Source organism: Prionailurus bengalensis, chromosome E4, assembly GCF_016509475.1.
Source record: "Prionailurus bengalensis isolate Pbe53 chromosome E4, Fcat_Pben_1.1_paternal_pri, whole genome shotgun sequence".
NCBI classification, from domain to species: Eukaryota; Metazoa; Chordata; class Mammalia; order Carnivora; family Felidae; genus Prionailurus; species Prionailurus bengalensis.
In genome coordinates this window covers 12,194,358-12,208,152 of record NC_057360.1, presented here as the reverse complement: position 1 = coordinate 12,208,152, position 13,795 = coordinate 12,194,358, and the positions used below count along the sequence as shown (strand labels likewise).

Genomic DNA, 13,795 nt, shown 5'->3' with positions numbered 1-13,795 from the left:
CCCCCAAGGATTGTGTTTTAAACAGAGACGGGAGAGAAAGCCAGAACGCACACCAGCTCCCCGTTCCTGAAATCTGACAGTTGCCCGTGAGGAGAAGCCAGCAGGAGGACCCGGGCCGGCATCTCTTGCCGAGGCAGCTGCGCGAACTCGATTAGGCTTCGGTTGTGACATTTGTGCTTTTCTTCTGCTACTAAAGCCAGAGGGAAAGGGGTGCAGGTGTAAATGGGGAGCCCCAGGTGGCTGGCCATGCGGTGGGGTCGTGTGCTGAAGTGTCGGCCCCCAGCCTGGCAGCCTCGTCCCCCCGGACTTGATGCAAGCTGCCCTCCCCCCGGGGGGCCCACAGCCCCCCCTCCCACGCCCCCACCTGGCTGAGGAGATGACTGCACGGCTTCCGGCAGGAGAAATGGGGAGGCTCCCGTGACTGGCACGGACATGCCAGTCTCCCCGGCCCCTTTGACGGCTCTCACCGGAGCGGACTTGAGGTTCAGTGGCTGTTTTGCAATGCTTCACTGCATCGCTTCCATTTCTGCCAGGACGGCTCCGTTCACCACATCCTGTGGCAGCGCAGGTTCCCGTGACTGTGGTTGCAAAAACAACGCCGAGGTGGCGGGCGTCGGTGTGCCCACCATGTGTGCCGGAGCCTGAATCCTCTTCGTGCATCTCTTTGCTGTTCTTAAGACGCCGGATGCTCCACGGGCTCGTTTGCAGTATTTGTCTCTTGAGCGACTCAGTTATAATAGAGTCTTTTTTTTTTTTTTTCAACGTTTATTTTTATTTTTTGGGACAGAGAGAGACAGAGCATGAACGGGCGAGGGGCAGAGAGAGAGGGAGACACAGAATCGGAAACAGGCTCCAGGCTCTGAGCTGTCAGCCCAGAGCCTGATGCGGGGCTCGAACTCACGGACCGTGAGATCGTGACCTGGCTGAAGTCGGACGCTTAACCGACTGTGCCACCCAGGCGCCCCGAGTCTTCTTTTTTTTAAGAGTTTTTTTTTTTTTTAAACATTCATTTATTTTTTTGGAGAGAGATAGCGTGCGCGCAGCGGGGAGGGGCACAGAGAAGGAGAGGGAGGGAGAGAATCCCAGGCAGGCTGTGCTGCCAGCGCAGAGCCTGACATAGGGCTCGAACTCACAAACCACAAGATCGTGACCCTGAGCAGAAATCAAGAATCTGATGCTTAACCAACTGAGCCACCCGGGTGCCCCTATATAATGGAGTCTTCGAACTGGCAGAGGAGAATGTTTCCTAGAGTATTTTTATAGCCCGGTCTGTGGTTATGGCTTCAGTATTGAATACACCTTCTCTAATTTGCCGTCCTGCATGTTTTTTTTTTCTCTTTGGCATTTAGGAATGATTTTCTGGAAGTTGTGAATTTCTTGAAAAGTTTAACATTGAAGAGTGAAGAGGAAAAAACTGAATTCTTCAAGTAAGTCCAGAAAGTTAAGGGCTTAAAATTCAGTACCTTGGGTTACGTCCGCGTAATGACTCATCTCCGGAGAGATGAGTCCGACGTTTACTTTCTTGGACAAAGTTTTTCGAACGTTGCCTGCGTGTCGGGCTTTCTGCTGGGCCCTGGGATGGCTAGTTAGGGCTTAAGCGGTGACTGAGCTCGCGGGGGACGTCCCGACGGCCCAGAGGTCGAGGGAGGAGGTGGTTAGAGAAGAGGTATGGCAGGCAGAGGGCAACGCGAAGTAACGCACGGAGGCGTTGTGCCTCGTGTACGGAGCAGCAGGCAGGTGGGTGAGTCCGCGCGTTCCCACACCGCAGTGGGTGAGAGGTGGGCACCCTCGGACGCGGCCGTGAGGAGCATTGCCGCTGTCTGTGAGCGGAGCACGCGGGCTGTGAAACGGTCGGATCTCCCTGGAGGTGGCTCCCTCTGTTGCCCTTGGAGGGCGCAGAGTGATTCCTTACGGGACTTGGGTCGGCCGGTGGCCTCGATGGGAGGCCTGAGGTGAGGCAGGGATGGTAGGAGGAGGACGACACAGATGAGCCCCGCTTCTAATGCTGGCAGGGCCGTGGCGATCGTCACCAAGAGCGCGCGGAGGATACCCGAGGAGAGGCCCTCGCGCGCAGGGAATGTGAGGAGCTGGGTGTTCAGGGCACGTGAAGGGGCCGTGGGACTCTAGACGGAGATGCGCATGGGCCTTTGACCAGGTGGCTCTGAAGCCCGGGCGAGACGCGCGCATGCGATGAGCCGGAGAGGAGTACTGGGGTTCACTGGCCTGCCATTGGTGGCGGTTTCCCAGAGAAAGCGGTAGCATGGGGGGCACGGCATGCCCAAACTGACCGTGGGGCCCCCACCCAGCCTTCTAAGATGGTGGTCGAGGAATGAGATGGAGCGGCGATGGCCGGAGGAGGTGCGGGGGAGGCCGGGAAGGCTGGCGTCCCCGGCAGAGTAAAGCTCAGGAAGGCCAGGGGACGCTGTCAGGCGCCCGGAGAGCGCCCCGTCTGAGGAGCTGTTTGAGGGCGTGGGGATCCCGGCCGCGCGGGCAGAGATTCACTAGGAAGGTGAGAGCCCGGACACTGGGGAAGACCTGCGGGAAGGTTTGGAGAAGGGCCAGTGGAGAGTAGTCGAAGAAGGGGATGGAGTCGGGAAGGACTTTTTTAAGGGCAGAAGAGCCGTGAGCACGTTCGTGGGCGGGGGTACCGGGCTCGCGGAGGAGGGCAGCCCCACTGAGGGTCCTGGAAGGGGCCGGGATTCCAGGGCGACAGCTGCGTGGGGGTGGCCATCGGAAGAGGTGGCGGGAACGGAACGAGCCTGGGGGAGCCCTGTTGACGGCCTCCCCGCGCAGCAGGAGCAGGACCGTCCGCGCAGGGTGGCTGTGCAGCGGCCGTGATACTGTCCCCCCCCCCCCCCCCAATTACCTGTGTGTTCTTGACAGAGGGCTTTGACGGGTGTGATCTTAGGGAGTTAGTAAGAAAAGCCTGAATTTTGTTTCCTATGGAAACTTCAGATAATCTAACATCCTGCATCCTTCGTAGCGTGGATGGGACCTTGTGTGCGCGCTGGTGGCCTTGTCTCGCGCCCCCTGAGTTTTTTTCTTAGATCCCCTGCATTGGCCGTTCACCTCCTCTGGCCACGTTTCCCCGTGCCTCCCTCTGACTGAAGTAGGGGAGGGCTGCGTGTGTCTACACTGGATGAGGAAGTGGATACAGTGGCACCACCGGCTGCCCAGGCTTTTCTTCTTTCCCCTCAGATTCCTGCTGGACAGAGTCAGCTGCTTGTCCGAGGAGTTGATCGCCTCGCGGTTGGTGCCTCTTCTGCTTAATCAGTTGGTGTTTGCAGAGCCAGTAGCCGTTAAGAGTTTTCTGCCTCATCTGCTTGGCCCCAAAAAAGGTGAATTTTTTTCAAAGGATTATTGGTAATTAAGGAGTTCGGGCGTTATTAGTCCTTATTTGAGCAGACTGAGATTACTGCATGGTGTAGTTAGAGTATGGCTCCAAAAGAGTCATTGGTCCCTGAGGTGATTATCTTGACTCAAACCTGGGTACCAGAGCCCACGGAGTAAATAAGGAGCATCTTCTTGGAGAGTCAGATTTATTGTAGAAGGTGGTATTTTGGAAAAACCATACATCTACACATACACACACACACACAAACACGTAAGATTCAAGTATGCAACGCACACGAAGTTTTAAGATAAGGCGTACGTGCTCACAGGGCTTTTGCATTTGCAGTTAGGCCTGTGCCTTCTTTTTTTTTTAATGTATTTTTTTAACGTTTATTTTTGAGAGCACGCACGTGAGTGGGGCACAGCAGAGAGAGAGGGGAACAGAAGATCTGAGGCGGGCTCTGTGCTGACAGCAGAGAGCCCAGTGTGGGGCTCAAACTCATGGACCGTGAAATCATGACCTGAGCTGAAGTCAGAACCTTAACTGACTGAGCCACCCAGGCGCCCCTTTAATTTTTTTTTTTTTTTTAGAGTGTAAACGGGGGAGGGGCAGAGGGAAGAGAACCTTAAGCAGGCTTCACGCTCAGCGCAGAGCCCGACACGGGGCTCAATCCGTGACCCTGGGATCATGAGCTGAGCTGAAATCAAGAGCTGGACACTCAACTGACTGAGCCACCCAGGCGCACCTAGGCCTGTGCCTTCTGGCTTCCCAAGAGCAACCCACTTATTTTATATTTTCAGTGGAAAGACTGAAAGGCGGGAGATGACTTTCCTACCTGGAGCTTCAGTTTTTTTCTGAATGTGCAGTTAAGGTTATTATTCTGATACTCGATAACTTCATAAGCACGGTAGATGGGAACGTACCAGGTTAGAGAATTTATTTTCAGAATTTATTTTCTTAAAAGATCTCCACCCAACAAAGCAGCAGCATAGGTAACTGTTTTACAGCATAGAATTTTGTTACAGCCTTTGTTATTCCCTGAGGGTTTTTGTTTCTGTGTCTGTTTTCAGTTCAACTGTAGCTGACACACATGACATCCGTCTCAGGTCCCGGAGTTTTTCTTCCCAGCTGCCATCCCTTCACTCAGTAGATCTTAGATGGCGGTGTGCTTCTGAATCACCTGGGGACCTTTTTAAAAATGTGCCTGTATGGCCGATCCACTGATGGTGGGACAGCCGGGGCAGGACTGTATATGTATTTATTTATTTGTAAAGGCCCCCACACGATTGTGACGGCGATCTCTGATCACCGCTACCATAACTGGCAGGAAGAGAGGACCGCCCGGCACCAAATCCCGTTGTGATATTTAACATCTCCTGGTTCTGCAGATGAAATTGCAGCCACGGTCCTTGATCTACCCTAGTATATGAAATTCCTCACTGGTTAAACACAGATGTATAGAGAGTTACTGATTCAGGAGTCCCTTAAAATACGCCAGCTTTCTCTGTTGCAGGTTCAGCGTGGCACAGTATTTCACAAGGCAGAGCGTGTTTAAGGTCGTTGACCCTTGAGTAATCTGAGTCACCCAGAAAGGTGTCCTTTGCTTTGGGGCCTAGAATGTGTGGGAAGCTCTGGGCTCAGTTTCTAAATTATCCTTCATGCTCCTTCCGCTGAAATGACCATTTGCTTCTTCACGCGGAACCGCCTCTGACCGCGGGGTAGACAGCGCGCGGGGAGAAGTGCCTTGCCTGCTGTCGCCGGCCCTGTTCCGGTCGCGGGTGATCCCTGTGCTGCTGCAGCTGTTTGAGGTGCACGAGGAGCACGTGCGGATGGTGCTGCTGTCTCACCTGGAGGCCTACGTGGAGCACTTCACTCCGGAGCAGCTGAAGAAAGTCATCCTGCCACAGGTCAGAGACGGCCGGCGGGCGCAGGCTGGACGGCCGCTGCTGGTTTGGGGGCTGAAAGGAGGGGGCGGGTTCGCAGCGCTGAGGTGATAGGTTAGGGGGTCGGGAGGCCCCCGTTGGGTTGGAAAGCTCCTCGGATACCCAGGGCTGAAATTCAGACTGCGTTCCCATCCCATTCACATAGGCAGATCGATTAAACTAAGGTGTTTGGTCTTAAGCTGGGAAAAACCGTAGTTCTGTTTGCTAATTCTTTTGTTTGTTTGTTTTTTTAAGTTTATTTATTTATTTTGAGAGAGAGAGAGAGAGAGAGAGAGAGAGAGAGGGAGCACAAGCAGGGGAGGGGCAGAGAGAGAGGGAGAGACAATCCCAAGCAGGCTCTGCACTTCCAGCGCAGAGCCCGATGTGGAGCTCGAACTCACAAACTGAGATCGGGACCTGAGCTGAGGTCAAGAGACAGACGCTTAACCGGCTGAGCCGCCCAGGTGTGATCCCTTGGGGAAGGGACCAAGAACCCTTTGTGGATGTTTTGTGACAGAAAGTATACGTGTCCATAATTAAATACCATAAACAAATTAAATTATAACCGAGAGGAAGATGAGTTTATTCCTACCAGTGGTTTTCAGACTGTCTATCAGCCTCTGGGGAACCAGGTAATGAGTCACCCACTCTGGGGCTCCGGTTTATGTCGGTTTGCCATGGCTCACCTAACAAATGACCCCAAACTGCATGGCTTAAAGCAGTAGAAGTTCTCTCCTGGGTCTGGAGGCCGGTCTGAACTCCAGGTGTCAGCTTGACTCCGGCCGGTCCCTGCTGTGTCTTGGCTCGTAACTCAGGCCCGTCTGCTTCATGGGACTTAGGGCCCACTCTAACCCAGGATGACCTCATTTTAAGGTCATATTCTGGGTCGCTGCGAACTTTTAGGAGATAATGTTTGACTCAGTAGGAGTTCTTTATTTCTTTATTTTTTTAATTTATAGCCAAGTTAGCATATAGTGCAACAGTGATTTCAGGAGTAGATTCCTTAATGCCCCTTATCCCTTATCCATTTAGCCCATCCCCCCTCCCACAACCCCTGCAGCAACCCTCAGTTCGTTCTCCATATTTATGAGTCTCTTCTGTTTTGTCCCCCTGCCTGTTTTTATATTAGTTTTGCTTCCCTTCCTGTATGTTCATCTGTTTTTTATCTTAAATCCCTTATATGAATGAAATCATATGATATTTGTCTTTTTCTGACTATTTCGCTTAGCATAATACTCTCTAGTTTCATCCACATAGTTGCAAATGGCAAGATTTCATTCTTTTTGATTGCCAAGTAATACTCCAGTGTATGTATATACCACATCTTCTTTATCCATTCATCCATCGATGGACATTTGGGCGCTTTCCATACTTTGGCTATTGTCGATAGTGCTGCTGTAAACATGGGGGTGCCTGTGTCCCTTCGAAACAGCACACCTGTATCCCTTGGATAAATACCTAGTAGTGCAATTGCTGGGTCATAGGGTAGCTCTATTTTTAATTTTTTGAGGAACCTCCATACTGTTTTCCAGAGTGGCTGCATCAGTTTGCCTTCCCACCAGCAGTTCAAAAGAGATCCTCTTTCTCCGCATCCTCGCCAACATCTGTTGTTGCCTGAGTTGTTAATATTAGCCATTCTGACAGGTGTGAGGGGGTATCTCATGGTGGTTTTGATTTGTATTTCCCTGATGATGAGTGAAGTTGAGCATTTTTTCATGTGTCAGTTGGCCATCTGCATATCTTCTTTGGAGAAGTGCCTATTCATTTCTTTTGCCCATTTCTTCACTGGATTGTTTTTTGGGTGTTAAGTTTGATAAGTTCTTTATAGATTTTGGATACTAACCCTTTATCTGATATGTCATTTGCATATGTCTTCTCCCATTCTGTCAGTTGCCTTTCGGTTTTGCTGATTATTTCTTTCGCTGTGCAGAAGCTTTTTATTTTGATGAGGTCCCAGTAGTTCATTTTTGCTTTTGTTTCCCTTGCCTCTGGAGACGTGTTGAGTAAGAAGTTGCTGTGGCCAAGGTCAAAGAGGTTTCTCCTCTAGGATTTTGATGGCTTTCTGTCTTATGTTTAGGTTCTTTATCCATTTTGAGTTTATTTTCGTGTCTGGTGTGAGAAAGTGGTCCAGGTTCATTTTTCTGCATGTCGCTGTCCAGTTTCCCCAGCACCTTTTGCTGAAGAGACTGTCTTTATTCCATTGGATATTCTTTCCTGCTTTGTCCAATATTAGTTGGCCACACATTTGATGGTCCACTTGTGGGTTCTCTGTTCTGTTCCATTGAGTTGAGTGTCTGTTTTTGTGCCAGTATCATACTGTCTCGATGATTATAGCTTTGTAATACAGCTTGAAGTCCGGGCCTGTGATGCCTCCAGCTTCAGTTTTCTTTTTCAAGATTGCTTTGGCTATTCGGGTTTTTTCTGGTTCCATACAAATTTTAGCATTGTTTGTTCTAGCTCTGTGAAGAATGCTGGTGTTATTTTGAGAGGTATTGCATTGAATATGTAGATTGCTTTGGGTAGTATTGACATTTTAACGATATTTGTTCTTCCTATCCAGGAGCATGGAATCTTTTTCCATTTTTTTTGTGTCTTCTTCAATTTCTTTCATAAGCTTTCTATAGTTTTCAGTATGTAGATTTTTCACCTCTTCGGTTAGATTTATTCCTAGGTATCTTAAGGGTTTTGGTGCAACTGTAAATGGGATCAATTCCTTGATTTCTCTTTCTGTTGCTTCATTCTTGGTGTATAGGAATGCAACCGATTTCTGCGCATTGATTTTATATCCTGCAACTTTGCTGAATATGGATCAGTTCTAGCAGTTTTTTGGTGGAATCTTAAGGGTTTTCCATATAGAGTATCATGTCACCTGCGAAGAGTTAAAGTTTGACTTCCTTCTGGCCAATTTGGATGCCTTTTATTCCTTTGTGTTCTCTGATTGCTGAGGCTAAGACTTCCAGTACTATGTTGAATAACAGTGGTGAGAGTGGACATCCCTGTCTTGTTCCTAACCTTAAGGGAAAAGTTCTCAGTTTCTCTTCCCATTGAGGATGATATTAGCATTGGGTTTTTCATATATGGCATTTATGATCTTGAGGTATGATCCTTCTGTCCCTACTTTCTTGAGGGTTTTTATCAAGAAAGGATGCTATATTTTGTTGAATGCTTTCTCTGCATCTATTGAGAGGATCATGTGGTTATTGTCCTTTCTTTTATTGATGTGATGTATCACATTGATTGTTTTGCAAATATTGAACCAGCCCTGCATCCCAGGTATAAATCCCAATTGGTCGTGGTAAATAATTTTTTTAAAAATTTTTTTTAACGTTTTATCTATTTTTGGGACAGAGAGAGACAGAGCATGAACGGGGGAGGGGCAGAGAGAGAGGGAGACACAGAATCGGAAGCAGGCTCCAGGCTCCCAGCCATCAGCCCAGAGCCTGACGCGGGGCTCGAACTCACGGACCGCGAGATCGTGACCTGGCTGAAGTCAGACGCTCAACCGACTGCGCCACCCAGGCGCCCCTAAATAATTTTTTAATGTATTGTCGGATCCGGTTGGCTAATACCTTGTTGAGGATTTTTGCATCCATGTTCATCAGGGAAATTGGTCTGTAGTTCTCCTTTTTAGTGGGGTCTTTGTCTGGTTTTGGAATCAAGGTAATGCTGGCTCCATAGAAAAAGTTTGGAAGTTTTCCTTCCATTTCTATTTTTTTGGAACAGCTTCAAGAGAGTAGGTGTTAACTCTTCTTTAAATGTTTGGTAGGATTCCTTTGGAAAGCCATTTGGCCCCGGACTCTTGTTTTTTGGGAGATTTTTGATTACTAGTTCGATTTCCTGACTGGTTATGGGTCTGTCCACATTTTCTATTCCTTCCTGTTTCAGTTTTGGTAGTGTATATATTTCTAGGAATTTGTTCATTTCTTCCAGATTACCCATTTTATTGGTGTATAATTGCTCATAATATTCTGTTATTATTGTTTGTATTTCTGCTGTGTTGTGATCTCTCCTCTTTCATTCTTGATTTCATTTATTTGGTTCCTTTTTCTTTTTGATCAAACTGGCTAGGGGTTTATCAATTTTGTTAATTTTTTTAAAGAACCAGCTCCTGGTTTCATTGATCTGGTCTACTGTTTTCTTTTTTGTTTGTTTGTTTTGTTTTCTTTTTCGATAACATTGATTTCTGTTCTAATCTTTATTATTTCCCGTCTTCTACTGGTTTGGGGTTTTATTTACTGTTCTTTTTCTAGCTCTTTTAGGTGTAAGGTTAGTTTGCATATCTGAGACCTTTCTTCCTTCTTTAGGAAGGCCTGGATTGCTATATACTACCCTCTTCTGACCGCCTTTGCTGTGTCCCAGAGGTTTTGGGCTGTGGTGTTACCATTTTCATTGGCTTCCATGTACTTTTTAATTTCCTCTTCAACTTCTTGGTTAGCCCATTCATTCTTTAGTAGCATGTTCTTTAGTCTCCAAGTATTTGTTATCTTTCCACATTTTTTCTTGTGGTTGATTTCAAGTTTCATAGCGTTGCGGTCTGAAAATATGTATGGTATGATGTCGATCTTTTTGTATTTGTTGAGGCTGAAATGTGTCCCAGTATGTGGTCTATTCTGGAGAACGTTCCATGTGCACTGGAGAAGAATGTGTATTCCACTGCTTTAGGATGAAATGTTCTGAATATATCTGTTAAGTCCATCTGGTCCAGTGTGTCATTCAAAGCCATTATTTCCTTTTTGATTTTCTGTTTAGATTATCTGTCCATTGTTGTAAGTGGGGTATTGAAGTCCCCTATTTTTATGGTATTATTATCAATGAGTTTCTTTATGTTTGTGATTAATTGATTTATGTATTTGTTTGCTGCCACATTTGGAGCATAAATGTTTACAATTGTTAGATCTTGGTGGATAGGCTCCTTGATGATATAATGCCCTTCTTCATTTCTTGTTACAGTCTTTATTTTAACGTCTAGATTTTCTGATATAAGTATGGCTACTCCAGCTTTCTTTTGGCGACCATTAGCATGATAGATGGTTCTCTATCCCCTTACTTTCAATCTGAAGGTGTCTTTAGGTCTAAAGTGGGTGTCTTGTAAACAGCATATAGATGGGTCTTGTTTTCTTATCCATTCTGTTACCCTGTGTCTTTTGATTGGAGCATTTAGTCCACTGACATTTAGAGTGAGTACTGAAAGATATGAACTTATTGCCGTTACGTTGTGTTCAGAGTTGGAGTTTCTGGTGGTGTTCTCTAGTCCTTTCTAGTCTGTTGTTTTTGGTCTTTTTGGTTTGTTTGTTTGTTTTTGTTTTTTGTTTCATCTTTTTTCCCTTCAAAAATGCTCCTCAAAATTTCTTGCAGGGCTGGTTTAGTGGTCACAGACTCCTTTAATATTTGTTTGTCTGGGACATGTTTTATCTCTCCTGTTTTGACTGACAGCCTTGCTGGATAAAGAATTCTTGGCTGCAAATTTTTCCAATTCAGCACATTGAATATATCCTGCCACTCCTCTCTGGCCTGCCAAGTTTTTGTGGATAGGTCTGCTGCAAACCTGATCTGTCTTCCCTTGTAAGTTAAGGACTTTTTTTTTTTCCCTTGCTGCTTTCATGATTCTTTCCTTGTATGAGTATTTTGTGAATTTGATTATGATATGCCTTGTTGATGGTTAGTTTTTTGTTGAATCTAATGGGAGCCCTTTGTGTTCCCTGGATTTTGATGTCTGTGTCTTTCCCCAGTTTAGGAAAGTTTTCCTCTATGATTTGCTCACATAAACCTTGTAGCTAATTCTCTAATTCTTAAATTTTGCTTTTTTGCCTTAGTCTCCCTCTTTTTTCTGTTTCATTGTTTTCCATAAGTTTGTCCTCTATCTCACTGATTCTCTGCTCTACTTCATCCATCCTTGCCACCGTGGCAGCCATTCAAGATTGCAGCTCAGTTATAGCATTTTTTGTTTCATCCTGACTAGCTTTTACTGCTGTTATCTCTGCAGAAAGGGATTCTAATCTGTTTTAAACCCCAGCTAGTATTCTTATTATCGTGATTCTAAATCCTGGTTCGGACATCTTGCTGGTATCTTTGTTGATTAAGTCCCTGGTTGTCATTTCTTCCTATTCTTTCTTTTGGGGTAAATTCCTTCATTTCATCATTTTGAAGGAAGAAAAGGAATCAGTAAAAAAAAAAAATTTTAAGTAAAAACAACACAAAAAAATCAAATAATGCTAGATCCTAAGTGTATTTTGGTCTGGTTGTTTAAATTTTTTTTTTTTTTTTTTTTCAACGTTTATTTATTTTTGGGACAGAGAGAGACAGAGCATGAACAGGGGTGGGGCAGAGACAGAGGGAGACACAGAATCGGAAACAGGCTCCAGGCTCTGAGCCATCAGCCCAGAGCCTGACGCGGGGCTCGAACTCACGGACCGCAAGATCGTGACCTGGCTGAAGTCGGACGCTTAACCGACTGCGCCACCCAGGCGCCCCGGTCTGGTTGTTTAAAGGAGCTTGGTAGATTCAAGAAAAAAGGAAAAGAAAAGAAAAAGGAAAAAAGAAAAAAAAAAGAAAACGTTTGAAAATTAGATATAATGAATACAATGAAATAGAATAAAATGAAATGATGAAAGTAAAATAGAATTTAAAAAATTTTTAAAAACGTAGTAGAAAAAAGTTAAAAATCTTTTTAATAAAAATGGAAAACAAAAATAAATGTTTTGTCTTTATTCAAAAATAAGAAAAAAAATTGAATAGATGGATCAGTGAACAGACTGAAATATGATTGAAATTACATCGGTTTCCCCTAAAAGTCAAACTGTGAAGTTTGTAGTGCATAAACTAAGCAGGCGGAGAGATTCTTGTTGTTCCTCAAATGTGTAGTTGCCTTTTGAGCAGGGCTTAGTGTAACGGCCCCATTCTCCACTAGGTGGCACTGCTTCACTTACTGGGGAGGATTGTTTTGGTGCACGTAGGCATGTATGCGCATGTGCGGGTCAGATGAAAATGGCATAACCCAGCTACCCGGTCTCACCCTGTCTCTAGTATCAGAACTCTGTGTTCTTCCCGACTGGCAATCAAGCCTCATTTGTCTCCAACTTCTGTCCACTCCCCGCTTTTATACTGTTCTTGACCAAGCCATCAGGCTGCCAAGCGGCACCTCCTCCTGAGTTTTATCTCAGATGGTGGCTGTGTTTCCCATCCCCTCACTTCTGAGGGACTTCGGCTTTGACCTGTTCTGACCCTCCGGGGGAGGGTCTCACCAAGCAATGGCCGGGTGCCCACCTGCCCCAGAAAAAGTTCACGTGATTGTGTAGCAGCGTTTCGGTGATTATGGAAAATCACAACGCACATCTGGCACCAGGCTTCCCCCTTATCATCCTTGTTCCAGTGAATGTGGTTCTCCAGGGTCCGGTGGCACCTTTGCCTGTGTGGGGGCCACACAGCCTCTACCAAATGTCCTCCCAGCAGGGGAACCACCTCTCCTTCTGTGGCCCGTGGCATCCTCGGGCCACACTCTCTGCCCCTGGGGATTCGCCCTTCCCACCACAGCACCGCCAGGTATTGAGCTGTGGAGCCTCAGACTCTGCGCTCCCCCTTTTTAGAGTCTTAATGGAATTTAAACCCTCTCCTTTCTCCCCTTTTTTGTTCAGTCCCTTGTGTACTCTTCCTCTTCTCTCCACAAGCAAAAACAGCTCCCTGCCCTCTGCGGCGTCTCTCTCCCCCAGCTCACCTCTCTGCATCATGTACCTGCTGAGTTCTGTGGTTCAGGTTGTGCGTATCGTTTTGTTAACCCTCAAATCGGTTTTCTAGGTGTGCAAGATGTTTAATGTTAATCTGGCTGCATTTCAGGGACAAGAGACACACAAAAAAACTTTCCTTGCTGTTCCGTCATCTTGGCCCCTCCCTCAGTATGAGGTTTTAAAAGATTTTGTCAGCCATGTGGTATCTTTCAAATAATTTGTTTTCCTATGAGATTAATTTATTTATAAATTATTTGTAAGGCCTGGTTTTATGCCAGGTCTTGTGCATAGGTCCTGGGGCCATAGGGGTATATAACACACCTTGCTTTCAAGGAGCTGGGAGGTGGGAAAGATAGGTGTTTGTCACCTGTTGCTGTACAACCACCCCAAAACTTAGTACCTAAAACATTTTTTTATTTAAAAAAATTTTTTTAACATTTACTCATTTTTGAGAGGGAGAGACAGAGCATGAGCAGAGGAATGGCAGAGAGAGAGGGAAACACAGAATACGAAGCAGGCTGCAGGCTCTGAGCTGTCAGCACAGAGCCCGACGTGGGGCTGGAACTCATGAATCATGAGATCATGACCTGAGCTGAAGTCGGATGCGTAACCGACTGAGCCATGCACGTGCCCCAAAAGTCATTTTTTTCCTCAGAATTCTTTGCACTGACTGGGCTCAGGTTGGGAATTCTGTTGCTCCACATGATGTCAGCTGATGAGCAGTTCCCTGGGGCGCATTGAGGCTGACGCACGCAAAACGGTTCCTTGACACCTTGAAGGGGATGGCTGGGCCTCTCTCTCCACGTGGTCTCAGGATG

At 46.6% G+C, this 13,795-nt stretch overlaps 1 protein-coding gene across 4 annotated transcripts in view; it reads left to right on the top strand.

Moving 5' to 3' along the window:
* SCYL3 (SCY1 like pseudokinase 3) overlaps positions 1-13,795 on the top strand; it is a 43,134-nt gene that overhangs the window by 21,188 nt on the left and 8,151 nt on the right. For all 4 annotated transcript variants that reach the window (XM_043568547.1, XM_043568545.1, XM_043568549.1 and 1 more), the window contains 3 exons: positions 1,350-1,427; positions 3,199-3,338; positions 5,057-5,241. In XM_043568547.1, coding sequence (XP_043424482.1) covers positions 1,350-1,427; positions 3,199-3,338; positions 5,057-5,241 — 403 coding nt within the window. The remainder of the gene's footprint in view (positions 1-1,349; positions 1,428-3,198; positions 3,339-5,056; positions 5,242-13,795) is intronic.